This window comes from Rhinatrema bivittatum, chromosome 7 (assembly GCF_901001135.1).
Source record: "Rhinatrema bivittatum chromosome 7, aRhiBiv1.1, whole genome shotgun sequence".
NCBI classification, from domain to species: domain Eukaryota; kingdom Metazoa; phylum Chordata; class Amphibia; order Gymnophiona; family Rhinatrematidae; genus Rhinatrema; species Rhinatrema bivittatum.
Genome location: NC_042621.1, coordinates 116,440,404 through 116,457,492, shown reverse-complemented (window position 1 = coordinate 116,457,492; position 17,089 = coordinate 116,440,404). Strand labels below are relative to the sequence as shown.

Here is a 17,089-nt window from a genome sequence, read left to right as displayed (position 1 = left end):
AGACAAACATAGGCCGATCCCTGGCGCCCTTCTCACCCCGGGGGAGGAGTAGCCCCGAGGGATCAAGGATGAATGGTTCCCCACGGGCATTGATGGCATCGATGCCGGAGTGGAAGGATCAGAATTACTCAATCCGAAGACATTCTCCATCTTGACCAGCCTGGTGAGACGGCCTTTTGGGGTCATTTGAGCACACAAGTCGCAGCCTCAAACCTTGTGCAATGCCCCCAGGCACAGGATGCACACTTCATGTGGATCTGTTAAGGACATAGTCTGGGGGCACAGACGGAAGCCTGACGCCGCCATAAGGTGCACAGAAGACCGCAAAGGCTTGAAGACAGATGGACACTGAAGGAGAGGAAAAACTTCCCGACCAATGAGAAAACAACCGGGGAATGGAGAGGAGAGACCCAGCGCAGGAAAAAGGGAAGTGAAAAAAACCACTTCGTGGAACGTTTCCTGCAAAAACGAGCATGAGCTCCACCACCACAAGGCGACAGCTCCACGGAAAAGAAGAGACTGAAGAGAGACACTGCGTGGATAGTGGATTGCTAGGCATGCTCAGTGTGCCAGTCAAACTCCAGTTTAGATTATAAGCCCTTTATGGCAGAGACTTACCCCTGCCTAAATACTTATCACCATTGTACAGTGTTGCATCCATCCAACAGAGCAATAAAAATAAGTATTACTACAGAACAGATAACTATTTATTTTCCTATATTTTTATGGACTCCTGTAGTACTTTTGAAAATAACCAGTATCATAAGTGTGAAAGAGACACTGAAGCTCAAGTGAAGCTACAGCATGGTGGTAGTTTGCTTACTGCTATTTGTTTTCTGTTGTCTTGAGACTGCCGAAATAAAGCCTTTCTTTGAACAGTTTTCAGGCCTGTCTGCTTATCCACCCCAGTATCCCAAAATAGCATAGAAATCCAATTTGGTTATGCAGCTTTCTTCTAATGAGCAAAATTTCTAACATTTTTTTTCTTTAGAAGCAGTCAGCTCTCAGTAGTGCCCATGTGTGCTGAGAGCCACCTGAGATTAGCAACAGAAAAAGAAAAATCTGAGATCTACTGGGAACACGGATATGCTTAGCTCAGAGACTGAAGGGACACAAGTTACTTTAACTTTTATTAACTGGTATTGTTTGACTGTAATTGTATTATATTTGTTTGCAACTGTAAATATTGTTTTATTCTTTTGTTAAGTAAAGTACTTTGTGGTGCTTCTGTCTAAGGTATACACCATGGGCCTGATTTTAAAAACTGTGTTTTACTTGAGAAAAATAGCTTTTGAAAATGGCCACAATAGTAGTTACATTTACACAATTAACTCCTTTTAAAAATTACCCCCATGCACATAGGTAAACAGAACTGAATATTATGGTTAGATAATAAGACCTATCTAATGGCCTAACCCTAAAACAGACTCTTCTTTTCCCTAAAAATGATTAAGTGGGAAGGGCTTTAAAAGGAACCATACTTATTTTTTTAAACAAACATTGTATTTGTGCTCTCTCACAGGTCAATACAGTAAAGTACGGCCGCAGTTACCCTGCTTCTAACCCGCCTTCTACTCACAATTTGGCCGCGTTAGTCCAACCCGCGATCACTATCCCCTTTAACCCATTTTTACCGCCTCTTTAAATCAACGAGTAACCCCTTCCGCCCACGGCATGTATATGAGATGTAAACGATTGGATTAGCTATTCCCCCCCATTCAGTAGCGCGCCCCCCCGACTATCGCCTTTTTAACCTGCAGTTTAGCCGCGCATTTAACCTGCTAATTTACCGCCTACCCCTACCCCTGCGTTAGAGGCAGGGTAAGGGTAGACTGCAAACTTTCCCCCAAAAGAAAACCTAAAATCCCCTCCTCCCAAAGCGACTCGACATGTAAAATATGTAAAACCTAAAACCCCCTCCTCCCGAAGCGACTAGACATGTTAAATATGTGAATAAGTGTAACCAACTTACTTTTTGTTTCTTTTTCAGCTCTTTCAGCTTTCTCTGCCGGCGGCGAAAGCGGCTTCCAGCGGCCCCTGCCGGCGAAGACGGACGAACGCACGCCCGTAGTGCACAGGTGCTCAAACCAATGAAAGCACATGGACGGGCGTGCGTGACGTACGCCGTGACGTCACGCACGTGCGTTCATGTGCTTTCATTGGCTTGAACGCCCGTCAATTTGGGCGCTCAAGCCAATGGCTAGAGCCAGCGAAGCGCATGACGTCACGGTGTACGCTTCGCTCTAGCCAGCGAAGCATACGCCGTGACGTCATGCGCTTCGCTGGCTCTAGCCATTGGCTTGAGCGCCCAAATTGAAATGACAGGTACCAGCGCACCCAGGATACTGTATAGGCGCTGTATAAAGCACCTATACAGTAAAATGGGTTGCGCGGGCCTAACTCTTCCCGGACGCTTCTTGGACGCGGCTTGCATTTGCAAGCTATTTAAATACAGTATCGAGCAGTAGGTGAGCTGGACTGTGCGTGCGGCAAACGCGGGTGCGCCCGGCACTAACGCAGCTCTTCCTACCGCTCCTTACTGTATCGGCCTGTCAGTGTGGTTATTCTTCCCAACCTGCCAGCAGGCATGTTATCCGAGGAACATGTCGACACGCAGGAGTGCATCCTCTGGCATCCAAATGAACAACGTTTGCTTTTCCTATCAATGTTTTGTCACATATCTCTTGGCTACACCAGCGTTAACTATACGGTTTCAGGGACTAGTGACAATCACTTGTTAGTCCACAGCAGGTAGTGCCAAACACATAGCCATCATTACCACAAGAACAAGTCCTGGATGGAAGAGAGGTCTGAAACCATCTGACACGTGGGTGCATGAGAAAGAGCTGACCCAAGACAGGAGGCTGTGCAGCTATATCAGCTTTGCTGTCCAGATACATCTTTTTCTCCTTTCAAGCTTTTTTTTTTTTTTTTTTTTTTTTTTTTTTTTTGGAGGTGGCTTCTTGAATCCATCTCTCTTACCTTCTCCTTATCAGTATTGATCAGCTTTTTGTCATCTCTGTTCTTTAGCTTCCCAGGGGCTTCAGCAATGGGCAGTGAGGTATGGAAAATGAAGAGCTTGCCAGCGCAGTCTGCAGCCTACAGGGGGGAAAAGTGAAGAGCAGCACGTGAGTCTCAGCTGTAGAGCTCAGAGGGCTTGTTAACCAATCAAATAGTTATAGTTGCTGACATGAAACCTGAAAAGGAAAATGAGGCCAAAAGCAACCATAATTAAATAGGTAGCGAACTACAATGGTACACAAGGAAGATAGTCTAAAATATGTCCAAAATGATAACAAAAAACTAAAAAAGAAAATGAAATATCACTGTAAAAAACAAATTAACATGTAATGGCACCCAGCGTTATATAACAAAATATAACAAACAGATTAACTCAAAATGTGATTACAGAACAGATATGCCACGTTTCGGCTGACTGCTTGCATCAGGGGCACACAGAAACAACATTCTCCTAAGCTGCCTATAAAACAAATATTGCAAAGCAATTATAAGTGACTTATAATACAGGACAAGCAGAGCTACTGGAAGCCCCTTAAAAGATTTGGGTCTCAGGAATGGATAGCAGATGCATTGCAATGAAAGAGCACCCTTCTTTCCAACATTCGGCCAAGTGGCAGCACCCTGTAAGACCTGCTCCCTTAAAAGGCACAGAGGCTCATAGTTAGTGGTACTTGGGGCTCTACTAAATAGAACCTGGCCATGGACCTTGTGGCCTCTGCTTAGCAACTCACTGAGGACAAAATGACTTGACATGTACCAAGTTGGTAATATAGTGTTAGTTGGTAATAACTGTGTTGCAGTTTCATTTTCAACTTAATTTGAATCAGCGTTTAAAAAATAGGAATCACATTGTCAACTCAACAAGAGCATAACCCTATTATGGTAGTACCTTTGCCTATGCATGCCAGGATAAAGGGGGTGGAGGGTCTGGTGTTAGGTGATAAGACTAATAAAAAAAAACAAACAAAAACCTTTACTATTACCCTGCCTAGCAAAATGGCTCTCAGTCCCCCATTTTTTTTAGTACATACAGGGTGCAAAGAATCCTGGTTTTATTTTTTTTGCCACTGCAGAATGCAGACTTAGGTAAAAAAAAAAATTACAGAAGAGCCCAATAGCAACAGAACATTAGAACAATAACTAAAAATATCCAGGAGCTCATGGATAAGCTGGGGAGAGAGATCAGATGGAAAGGTAACTGAGCAAGAGATTAGAGGAGGTTTTAAAATATTGCACCACCACAAAAAGAACTGGAACTGTCATTGTGCTGGACAAGAAAATGAAAACCAAAATGACTGACAAAAAGTAAGAAGCAGGATAATGACAGAAAGTCTGGCCCTGGAACTTGGGATGTAGTGTTCAAGAGAAAAAAGTTCCAAGAAAGGTCTAGCATTGCAGAGACTAGAAGGAAGTGATATTGAAATTACAGGATCAGATCTAAATGGGCGTATTGAGAGAGAGAAAGAGAGAGAGAGAGAGATGAGTACAAAGGTATCAGAGGGTGTGATTAAAGTGAGAGATTTTACACTTTATGAATCTGTTTTAAATAATTTTAAATGTCTATTTTGTTTTATTTTGTTCATAATATGATTAGTGTTTGTATTTAATGTATGTGTATTTTAATATAAATTGTTTTGCAATTACATGTAATTAGCCTAGAATAATAATTTGAATGAGGAATATAAATTAAATAAAGTCCTATTTCACACAAAACACTTCAGCTTCAGAAATTTGTAGGCAAGCAGCACATTTTTGAGAAATGACAGCTCTCAGAAGGTGATTTTCCCATATCTGTCACTATGTACTCGACATGTTATAAAGGGAACAAAATGTTTAAAATTGTTTTTTCCATAGTATCAATAGCTCTTGCTATCTTTAAAGCCATAAGTGAGAATTCCTGTCCTGAAGTGATATTCTCATGTGAGTATACTTTAGATTCAAGAAAAAAAGGAATAGCACACAATGTAACTTGATTTTTTTTCTTCAAGTCAAGTTACATTGAAAGGGAACTCTAATTCTGCTACTTCCAAAACAATTTTTTTAAAGCATTTTTCTTTTAACCCAGCTGTTTCCTCATGTTCCTTTTTACTTCTAGTTCAAACAGAACTATGGCTGGGATCCTGGCGACATAAGCTTTCATTCACTCCCCCCACCCAACATATACCTGGTCTGGTCATTGCAGTGACGGTCCTGGGCCAGACACACCAGGACTCCTTCTGCAACCCTGCAATCATGGGCTCTGAATCCAGCAGATACGTCATCCTTGAACAGTTACCAAGATATCCTTCCCACTGAAAGTTGTGAATGTTGCCTCCACAGCATTCCAGCCCAAGTCAATGCAGGGAGTGGAAGAACCAACTTGGAACTGGCCCTCAGCCATGTCCTTTTATGGGCAGCTTGCCTGCTTTCTCCTTGAAAGCTGTTTCAATCCTTATATTGGATTTCACGTTATTTTATGTCTAAAAATGTGAGAGGCAGCAAAGCATGCACAGTCTGACCAATTTGAAAAACAAAAGTGGAAGTCCTGATTAGCCTATACTCATTAGCTAGCTGTTCTTATGTAAATAGGTGGAAAATTTCCAAATCCTGACAGAGGATGAGTCTTAGTTTCATGTTGCTGAAGACTGTACAAGTGAAATGGACCTTGGCATTCCCTTTGCTTTCAGGAAACAATGAAAGCAAGTTTGCCTGCCTGTCAATAGGGTTTCTCCATGGATCCAGCTCTCAGAGCTCAGATAAAGCATTTGAGCATGTGTGGGAGTTTCTGTATGCAGTCGCTGCCTTGTCTGTCCCTCAGTTTCTTCCTGAGTTTAAACTTTAGTGAGGTAGTTGACTCTCCAATGGGGCAAGCAGGTGTTAAGTATAGGTGATTCATCAGGTGTCTAGAGAGAACCAGGTGTACTGGTAAGCAAACTTGTTTTCTCCATTGTCAAGTAAGTACAAATCAGCCATGATGCATGGAAGTCCCATGCTAAAGTTCCCTTGTGAAGCAACTACTTAGACAACCAGGCCAAATCCAGGAGGCACGAGGACTACAGAATGAACAGGCTGCACAAAACTGCTTGTCCAAATTTAGTCTCCCGGACATGTCATCTAGACAGTAGTGGGGCAGAGGTGTGAATAGATGACCAAGTAGCAGTTTTGCATACGTTTTCAATTGACATGGCCTCAAGATGAGCCACTAAAAGTCACCATGGTTCTCATTTGATGAGTCTTGACAGAATTGGTAAGTCAACCAGTACACAATAGTGAGCTATAAAGTCTACTAGCCAGAGTTCATTTGGCAACTGCCCTTCTCAATCTATTGGGTTCAAAGGACACAAATAGTTGAGACATTTGAAAGGGAGGTGGAGTACGCTTCAGTAATATTCCATGGCTCTCTTGTAGTGCACGGAGTGAAGAAAACAAAAATCAGGTATAGTGGATATGAAACCAGAGCTTGTAATTCACTTACTCTTCGTGTCAAAGTGACAACAAGAAGCACTTTCCATGTGAGAAACTTCAAGTCTGCTAACTTGAGAGCTTTTAAACCCTCCAGTTCTTTGGGAGTTGAGCTCCCAAAGAACTGGAGGGTTTACTGACCAGATGCTTAGAATGACAGACCTTTCATGAACTTTGACATTAAAAGATGGAGAGAGATTGGAGCTTCTTCCACTTGCTGGTGATATGCTTCTCTGGTTCTGATATAAATCTTAACCAAAGAGGTGCTGAATCCTGAAGATGAGATGAAGAACAGATATTGAAGCAAGTTCCTCAGGCTACAGAAGGGATCTAGTTAGCTGATTCCCCACCATGTCGAGAACCTTTTCCACTTGAAACTAGGATTTTGCGCTTGAAGGCTTTCTGGCTGAAATCAGCACATCCTCCACCTTCCTAGGAAGGAATAAGGAGAAGACTACTCCATATTCAACATCCATACCATGAGGGCCAGCAATGGCAGGTTTGGCTGGCAGAGACTGCCATCTTCTTGTGTGATTAGAGCGAGACATCCTCAAGGAATCGGATAGCGAATGGCCAGATGAACACCACATTTGCCATGGCCAGGCCAGTGCTACAAGTATTACCCTCGCCTTGTCCTGAAGGACCTTCTGGACAGTTCTGGCAATAAGAACTGGAGAGTACACATAGCATAGACCAAACACTCAACTAAAGTAAGATGAAGAAAGTAGTCCAGCAGCAAGAGGGAGGCTTTCCAGTCATTTGCACCAAGTACCAATGAATAATTATCTCCCAGCTGGTGAGAGGTATGTGTGCACCAGGTACAGAGAGCTCCTAGCCCTCAGAGAACAAGTCTTATCTCTGGAGGCAAGAGTGGCAGACCTGGAGGACCTAAGGGAGACAGATAGCTATATAGAGGAGACCTTTAGGGAAATAGTAGAGAAGTCCCATCTCCAATCTGGCAGCCCCTGTGCTGCCTTGGAGGAGAAAATTCACCTGAAAGGAGAGCATCACTTTGATGAAGCAGGAAGCAAGCCTGTAGCTTGAACCTATCCCTCAAGGTGATATAGTATTCTCTCACACTGAGCATAGTCTCTAGGGGCACATGTTCAGGAGGGAAGGGTTAGGACGGCTGTTGTACTGGTGATTCGATTGTTAGGAAGGTTAATAGCTGGGTGGCTGCTAGACGTGAGGATCACTTGGTAACTCGCCTGCCTGATGCAAAGATGGCAGACCTCATGCATCACAGATAGGATTTTAGAAAGTGCTGGGAAGAAGTTGGCTGTCTTGGTACATGTGGATACCAGTAACATAGGAAAATGGAGGAGGAAGGTTCTGGAAACCAAATTTAGGATTTTATGTAGAAAGTTGAAATCCAGAAACTCCAGGGGAGCATTCTCAAAAGTGCTCCTCATTCCACATGCAGGATCCCAGAGGCAGGCAGAACTCCAGAGTCTCAATGCATGGATGAGAATGGTGCAGGGAAGAGGGTTTTAAATTTGTTAGGACCTGGGCATCATTTTGGGGAAGGGGGTAGGTGTCATTGTTTAAAATATGTTGAAATCTTTTGCTCAATGTGCAGCAGCAGCCAAGAAAGCAAACAGAATGTTAGGGATTATTAGGAAAGGAATGGAGAATAAAACAGAGAATATCATAATGCAACCTCATCTTGAGTACTGTGTGTAGTTCTGGTCACATCTCAAACAAAGAAATAGCAGAATTAAAAAAGGTATAGAGAAGGACGACCAAAATGATAAAGGGGATGGAACAATTCCCCTATTTGGAAAGGCTAAAGAGATTAGGATTGAGAATCAGCGGCTGAGGGGAGATATGATAGAGGTTTATAAAATGAGTGGAGTGGAACGAGTAAACGTTAATCAGTTGTTGACTCTTTCAAAAAGTACAGAGACTAGGAGGACACAATGAAGTTACTAGGTAATACATTTAAAACTTAATAAGAGAGAATATTTTTTTCTCAACGCATAATTAAGCTCTGGAATTTGTTGCCAGAGGAGTGGTGAAAGCTATTAGTGTAGTTGCATTTAAAAACAGTTTGGACCAATTCCTGGAGGAAAACTTCATAAATTATTAAGGTGGAGTTGCAGAAATCCACTGCTTATTCTTGGGATAAGCAGCTTGGAATCTATACCCCTTGGGATCCTGCCAGATACTTGTGACCTGGATTGGCCACTGTTGGAAGCAGTATACTGGGCTTGTTGGACCCTTGGTCTGACCCAGTATGGCAAGTTTTTTTGTTTTTTTTTCATCACTCCAGTCTAGCTCAAAATCTTTAGGAGCTAATCTATAATTGCTTGGATACATGAAGTAGAACTTCTCAACCTTCCTGCTGTCCTCCAAGGCAAACAGGTCGATCACAGGTGTTCCCTAACAATTGAACAAGTTGTTTGTGACCTCTTGATCCAAGGATCACTTTAAATAAATAAATAATTACGAATTATTGTATTTTTCTCCAACTGCATTTTTATTTTATTTATTCTACTTTAAATTATTTCTAAACATTTAAGGATTATGAAACAGTGGTTTTATTTTAATTATAATTTTAATTTTATTTTTTATTATCAATATTGTAAACCATTTTGGTCAAATTGCTTTGTTAAAACGGTATATAAAACACTTTAAATAAATAAACTGTCTGAGATCGTCAGTTGATGTATTCTGAATTCCTAGTAGGTAGGTTTCCTGGATATGAGCATTGTGATGACTGGCCTATGAGCAGGTTTGGAAGGCCTCCTCGCAGAGTGCATATGAACCCATGTCCCCTTGCTTGTTTACATAGAATATGGCCATCTGGTTGTCTATCTGGATCAAGATTCTATCATCTGACAGCAGATGGGAGAAAATTCTTAGTGCATAATGGATGGCTCATAACCCCAAAAGATTGATTTTCAGGTGGCTCTCCACTAGGGACCTTTTCCCTGTGTCCAAGCAGATCCGAAAAGCTACAGTGTACGCTCCCCACTCTCTGGTAGAGGCACTGGTGGACAGGGTCACTTGAGCTAAAACAGTGGCAAACTCATTGTCAAAAATGTTGGGTTCATCTATCATTGGAGGGACATTTGCATCTTGAGAGATAGAGATCTGGTGGGATAATGGCTGGAACAATTGATCTCACTGGCCTCAGAGGACCCACTGAAGATCCCACATATGCAGACGAGTCAGAGGAACAATGTGCACCTCCGCAGCCATGTGACCTAAGAGAACAAGGATCGACCTTGCTATTGTGAAGTTCCTTCTACAATGAATTGAACCAGTCCCATAAGTGTAGCACTTTCATCAGAAAGAAACATCTTTTCCTGAACAGAGTCTATTCAGGCTTCTATGAACGGTATCCTTTGGGACAAGACCAAATTAGTATTTGAGAAATTGACCAGGAACCTCAGGGAACTGGAGAAGCATGATGGTCATGCTGAGGGACTAGAGCATGTCACCTGCCAATCATCCAGCTATGGGAACACTAAGTTGCATAGCTTTGTTGGCAGGGAATCTATGAAAGACATTTTGTGAACTCTTGGAACTGCCAAGAAGTCAAACAGTAATATAGGAAAAAAGCCTTAACAGGCAATACGATTTAATAATCAAATTACAAAAAGACGTATTTGTCAAAAAAATAATTTGTAATCTTAAGGGACCTTCATACAAACCCCTCACTGATATCTTTTAGAGTCTTACGTTATGCTCTATCGATAAATCAAAGGGGTAATCCTTTAATCATTGGTCCAAGTTTTTAATGATTTTTTTGACAATTTTTTGAAACATTTTTAAATATTTAAAAAGTGCACTACCTCCCTGTTTTGTTTTGAGAATAATTCCCAATAATTAGTCCCTTCATTAAATAAGAGTAAAGTGGGACTTAAAAGAAGGAATACCTTGGACTGAATGTATGCTGATTTTAGCCCCTGAAGCAGCATTTTGCAAAACATGGTACCGTGTTGGGCATGAATTATTCTCAAAACAAAACGGGGAAGTAGTGCACTTTTTAAATATTTAAAAGTGTTTCAAAAAAATTGTCAAAAAAATAGTTAAAAACGTAGACCAATGATTAAAGGATTACCCCTTTGATTTATTGATAGAGCATAATGTAAGGCTCTAAAAGATATCAGTGAGGGGTTTGTATGAAGGTCCCTTAAGATTACAAATGTTTTTTGGCAAATACGTCTTTTTGTAAAAAGTCAAAAAGTAGCATCTTGTACTGGTACATGTCCTTCACCACTAATCTGAGGAATTTGCGATGGGTGAGGTGAATGGGAATGTGCACATTAGCATCTTTTGGCTCTAGTCAATCCCTCGGTTGAATGAAAGGCAAACATTGTTGGAGGGAGTTCATTTTGAACGTCTCCAGACCAACCATGTCTTCAGCTTCCATAAATTCAGGACCACCTCAAACAACCCCCCTCCCCTAACTTCTCGAAGATTAGGAAATGCCAAGAATAGAACACCTGGCCAGATTCCTGTGGTGGGACAAGCTTGATCTGTTGAAGAAAGGCTACTTCCACCTTCAGTTGAGCAAACTGAGAGGGTTCAGAACTGAAGACTGATCTTGTTGTGCCTGAGAAGTGCAAGCAGCAGACATACTCTACAATTTTTAGGACTTAATTTTCCTTGGCAATGCAGTCCCACTTCAGAAGGAAGGATTGGATCTTCCTCCCCACTCCACCAGAGGCGGCAGGGAAATGAACCTCAGGGATATCAAAAAACTGGTCCCTGGCTTAAGCTGATGCCTCTCCCTCTGCAATCTTCTAATGGGCAGCTACTGCAGCAGAGTAGAAAGAGCTCAATTAGGATTAGCACCTCTAGAAAAATGGGCATTTGTAGGTGAAATTCTTACCTCTGGTAGGATGTGGCTGGTCTCCTGAAACCGCAGACGGTGACTACAGAGTGGATTGATATTTCTTAATCAGAGCCAGCATCTATTTTATCTTGTCCCTGAATAATTTTTCCATGAACAAAGCATACCTGCCAGGTATTTCATGTACATTTTCATTGAGGTTACTTGCTCGCAACCATGCAAGATTCCTGGTTCTTAGAGAGACTGCAAAATTTCTGGCTGCGGTGTTGAAGGCCACATATGCAGAGCATAAGAAATGCGTTTTATGCTCCTTCTCAGCTCAGAGAAATTCTGCTTGCCCAGGATCTGATGATTCAATTAAAGGTTTCAGTTTGTGCACATACTGCTGTAAATCCTCTACCATAAACAACTGGTGAGCTGAAATCTGAGGGGTAAGCATGGATCCCTGGAAGACCTTCCTAAATGTGTCCAGTGCCTATAGATCCTTCCGAAGATGTGCACTGTAGTGATCCTGCATGCACCTCACTTGCTTAAATGCCAACTTTACCATAACAGAGTGGTGCTGGAGCTGGACTATGTTAAACCTTAGGGAAGCCTGGATCCTTACTTTTCAATATATTTATAAATGATCTGGAAAGAAATACGACGAGTGAGATAATCAAATTTGCAGATGACACAAAATTGTTCAGCGTAGTTAAATCACAAGCAGATTGTGATAAATTGCAGGAAGACCTTGTGAGACTGGAAAATTGGGCATCCAAATGGCAGATGAAATGTAATGTGGATAAGTGCAAGGTGATGCATATAGGGAAAAATAACCCATGCTATAATTACACAATGCTGGGTTCCATATTAGGTGCTACAACCCCAGAAAGAGATCTAGGTGTCATAGTGGATAACACATTGAAATCGTCAGTTCAGTGTGCTGCGGCAGTCAAAAAAGCAAACAGAATGTTGGGAATTATTAGAAAGGGAATGGTGAATAAAACGGAAAATGTCATAATGCCTCTGTATCGCTCCATGGTGAGACTGCACCTTGAATACTGTGTACAATTCTGGTCGCCGCATCTCAAAAAAGATATAATTGTGATGGAGAAGGTACAGAGAAGGGCTACCAAAATGATAAGGGGAATGGAACAACTCCCCTATGAGGAAAGGCTAAAGAGGTTAGGACTTTTCAGCTTGGAGAAGAGACGACTGAGGGGGGATATGATAGAGGTGTTTAAAATCATGAGAGGTCTAGAACGGGTAGATGTGAATCGGTTATTTACTCTTTCGGATAGTAGAAAGACTAGGGGGCACTCCATGAAGTTAGCATGGGGCACATTTAAAACTAATCGGAGAAAGTTCTTTTTTACTCAATGCACAATTAAACTCTGGAATTTGTTGCCAGAGGATGTGGTTAGTGCAGTTAGTATAGCTGTGTTTAAAAAAGGATTGGATAAGTTCTTGGAGGAGAAGTCCATTACCTGCTATTAAGTTCACCTAGAGAATAGCCACTGCCATTAGCAATGGTAACATGGAATAGACTTAGTTTTTGGGTACTTGCCAGGTTCTTGTGGCCTGGATTGGCCACTGTTGGAAGCAGGATGCTGGGCTTGATGGACCCTTGGTCTGACCCAGTATGGCATTTTCTTATGTTCTTATACTTCAAATCAGTTTGTCAGGCTACCAGAAGATAAGATATCGGAGTCTTTGCCACATCCTCATTTGCAGATCTTTGAGAAGCCTTTGCATCAGAATGGATGCAGAGTCTGCAACAAGTCAAATACTTCTCAGGATCTGCTCTTTCTTCATATTAACAAACATCTTCAGAAATTTGCTCAGAAAGCAAGAATAGTTGAGGTCTTCCAGAGGAGACATATGCTGAGGCAAGTCCATTAGGAATACCCCACATTCTGCCTCACCTGACCATGGATGGACACTCAGCCAAGACCCAGATGAAGGAAACTGAGGAGGAGACATCTGCTGATCCAAGAAAGAGTCTGAATGAGCTAATCCCACTTTTTCCTCTTCCAGTCTATTAAGGGAAGAAAAGGTCAAGAAAATGACTCACTCCTACCACTAGCGATTCCTGAGTACCAGTTTGAACTTCCTGTAGTCTCTGCAGGAAAAGCTCCTGCATCCTGGATAGGACAGACTAACTGTCCTCTCTGGTCTTCATAACTTGAGACAAAAATTCTTCACCAGGAGTCAGAGGAGAAACATGCCACAGGCAACACTGAATAGGAGCTTGGGGGCGCAGAGACTGCAACTACAGAAGCAGCAAATTCTGATGCACTTTGTGCAACTTGTGCTGATGTGACCTGACCAGTGCCAGTTTGCTCATCATTGTGGTAGAGCCACTCTGTGCCAATGCCCTACATTCCAAGGTTGAAGGATGCCTGCCCCTGTGTGCCGAAGCGCTCCATTCCAATGAGATCAAAGGCACTGTGGAATCCCGTGCCAAGAGGGAGGACTGTGTTCTGGAATATGCAAATATGCTCCACGCTGATGAGAAAGTCAGCACTCTAGATAGTGCTGGTCTGGGTAAAACAATTTGCTTGGCACCATTGGGATCTTCTGTGCCAAGAAGGATGAGGATAACTGTGCTGAGGAAACTCTCAGCATCAAGGAGCGATCTACCCCAGTGAAGCCCCTAACAGCAGTGCCTTTTTCAGCACCGCCCTGAAGGAGATCCCTGGTGTCATTTAGGAGCTCTTCTTGGCACTTCTTTTGGTGCCATCTTCTGCTCTTTGCAGTTACAGGTGCCTTCCCTTGCAGGAGACAGAGGAAGTCTAGTCTCAACTGCCACTTCTTGTGGTGCAGAGTCTGAAGACGCCTTGATCCAAGAGGAGAAGTTTCACAACCCGCCCTTGTGCAAAGGCTTAGGGGATCTTAACTAATGGTGCCTTCCACAGGGCCTCCCATCTTCCAGGCATGGTAAGGCACTGCCCTGGGGACATCCAAACACAACTGGGACAGTTGGAAAGTATCTGGGCCCAGGAGTAGACAGCATGGGTGTCTAATGGATATGCAACATCAACCCCTAAGGCTTTAAACCCGCTAACCATAGGCTTTTTTTGGTTTCTCAATTTTGTTTTTAATTTAAATTAAAAAAAAAAAAAAAAGGTTAGTTTTGAAATTTATTTATTTATTTATTTTTTAGTAAAACTGAAAAGTTGTTAGGCCGAGGCAGCGATAAAAAAAAGGATTTGCCAATTCAAAATCAAGGCAAAAACAAGGCCAACAATTTTAGAAGAGAGACTGGGATATACATCTGTGTAATAGCTTGAAGAAAAACTGAGGGACTCAGGAGGCAGTAACTGTGCACAAAACTATCTGAATTCTAAGAGCTCGATCCCTGCTGGCACCATCAGATGACATCGCCTATACTTTATGGCCAATTTATGCTTGTCAATAGATTGAGAATCAGGCAAAAAATATGCTTGGAACAAGTAAACATATATAGAGAGAAAATTATGTCTAAATTAATAAATTACTATACAGTACCAAATGAGTATAGAAATGGAAAGGGACATGAGATCAGCCATGTTGAATTTCTATAGAAGCAGAACTAGTTCAATCTCTCACCTTAAGTGCTTCCAAGCCTGCCTGAATCACAGGAGCAAAGACAGTTTCTGTTTCCCTTGTATCTGCAAACATCTCAGGTATCTGGTCCAGCAAACTGTGGGGGGATTAGAAGAGAACACTAAGCTGAGTTTCCCAAAGAAAGCAGAAAATCAACAGCTAGCACAGGATGGAAAACAAAAAGATTAGTTTTTAGAACTAAAAAGATGAGCATATGGTTACCCACTCAGAGGCTGCAACTCCTGCTCACAAATTTTACTATTTGAACAAATATAAGTTTACCTTTTGGGAAAGCCTTTGAGAATGCAATGCTAGGCTACAAAATGTCCCTACTGCACCAATCAAATGCAGTAGGTCAGTGTACCTGCAGGCAGTTCAATTCTCTTATTTCCCACAAAGGTCTGTGCTGTTTTAATATGTCAATATACTTGGTAATGTAGATTAATTTTGGTCTCTCAATTGCTTTACAGACAAAATACAGAGGGGTAATGTGTGTTTGGATTTCAAATAGCTGAGTACTTAAGTCCCATGCTGGGTCAGATCAGTGGTCCATTGAGTTCAGTATCCCATCTCAGACAGTGGTCAATCTGGATCACTAGAAGTACCCAGCAGATCCTAATAAGAAAGTTTATTCCCATGTTGTCCATTCCCAGAATAAAGAGGCGAGAACACTCAAATCCGTCTGACTAATAAATGCTAATGAACTTGGCCTCTAGGAACTTGTACTTTTTTCCTTTAAGGAATTCAGATATACTATAGATGTTAATTTAAAAAAGCAGCAGTATGGGTCTTGAGTCCTCAGGACAGTCTTATAAAAAAATATGGGACAGTCTCATATAAATTTAACACAAGGTTCACAATTTGACTGTCTTGTGCTAGTTTCTTCCATTCCAAATGAACCTGCTGATTTAAAACTTCCGTCCTTTGGCATTTCCTTCTCTGTCCATGAAAAGGTAACTAACCTACACATTCCTCAGATACCTGAACAGAGGAGGCTAATTCAGTTCTGCACAGCTAGGACTCGTCTTGCATTAAAAGTGACAAACTGCCATTGTCAAACATTCCATTAAAGACCGTAGAGGGCTGAATTACTGAACACTTTAATCCTCAAATGTTAAACACCATCATCACTCCTCAATGGAGTGTCTGCCCATCTGCTTCAAGTGTAGCTAAAGACTGAAAACAGAGAGGCCCAGGAAGAACGAAAGCTACTAAACACTTTTTAATGAGCATCACAGATTAACAGCATGCTGGTGTTTAGTAATTGTCTTTTACTTCCCTGTGATGCAATTTTATTCAGCTGTAACTAGTTGTGAAGGATCACTTTATTTCTCAAAAACTCAAAAGATATATGGAACTCCTGAGTTGAAAAACTTCTGTGACATCCATCCCAGAAGTGGCTGCATGTATGTTTCTAAAGTATTTAAAGGGTAGTGGACTCCTGCTTCAATGAAAGATGCTCTACAAGTCCAAAATGATATAGCATCATAGCTGTTAATGCAGGTTCCCCAGGGACTATAGGATAAGATATTGGCAGAAGGTGTCAACCAAGGATCCACAGACTGGGTTACCTGGTGATAACCGCCCTGGATTCATTCACATTCACTAGGAAGCCATCCAGCAACGGCACAAACATGTCTGCCACATCAGACACAACCATCATCTGCGGCTGGGCCAGTGAGCTCTTCACGTTGTAGAAGTGAAGCACTTTGTTGTAGGTAACAAAGCCAACTCGGATCACAGTCTCTTCCATGTTACCTTCCCTGGAGAAACGATCAAGGGCCACAGTAAAAACAAGGATCAAAAAGCTAACTCTGATATTGCATCTGTTTCCGTGTAAAAAATGGAGATGCTGTTACCCTTGACAGAGAGAAATTTAAACTTAAAAATAAAGGAACACAAACTTTTCCTTTAATTTTCCTTCCCTCCCACTAAATGCCCAATGTAGACAATTGTACAGCTTCTATAAGAATGACTCAGAACTTTAAACTAATTTCCCTTTTTGCAACTATCACTTGAAAGGACACTGTGGTCAGTGCATGAATTGAATGGGTAAGTTTGTTTAAAATTACATGACACAAAGAGTTCACCACTCAACAGTGGAAGCTCTGAACTGTACTGAATGCACTGCTGAACTTCCTTGATAAGCTTCAGAGTTGCTGGCAGTTTACTATTCTCTATCTATCTCCTCTCCCCGACAGTTGTGCCAAACAATGAAGATCACCAGTTGTTTTTTCAGGATTTCAATAATGA

The 17,089-nt window shown here is 41.8% G+C and overlaps 1 protein-coding gene across 1 annotated transcript in view; it reads right to left on the bottom strand.

Annotated features, from left to right (window-relative positions):
* The window catches only part of SEC24C (SEC24 homolog C, COPII coat complex component), a 241,340-nt gene that overhangs the window by 56,550 nt on the left and 167,701 nt on the right, over positions 1 to 17,089 (bottom strand). The window contains 3 exon segments of the mRNA XM_029608970.1: positions 2,983 to 3,099; positions 14,840 to 14,933; positions 16,408 to 16,599. Of these exon segments, the coding sequence (XP_029464830.1) occupies positions 2,983 to 3,099; positions 14,840 to 14,933; positions 16,408 to 16,599 (403 nt within the window).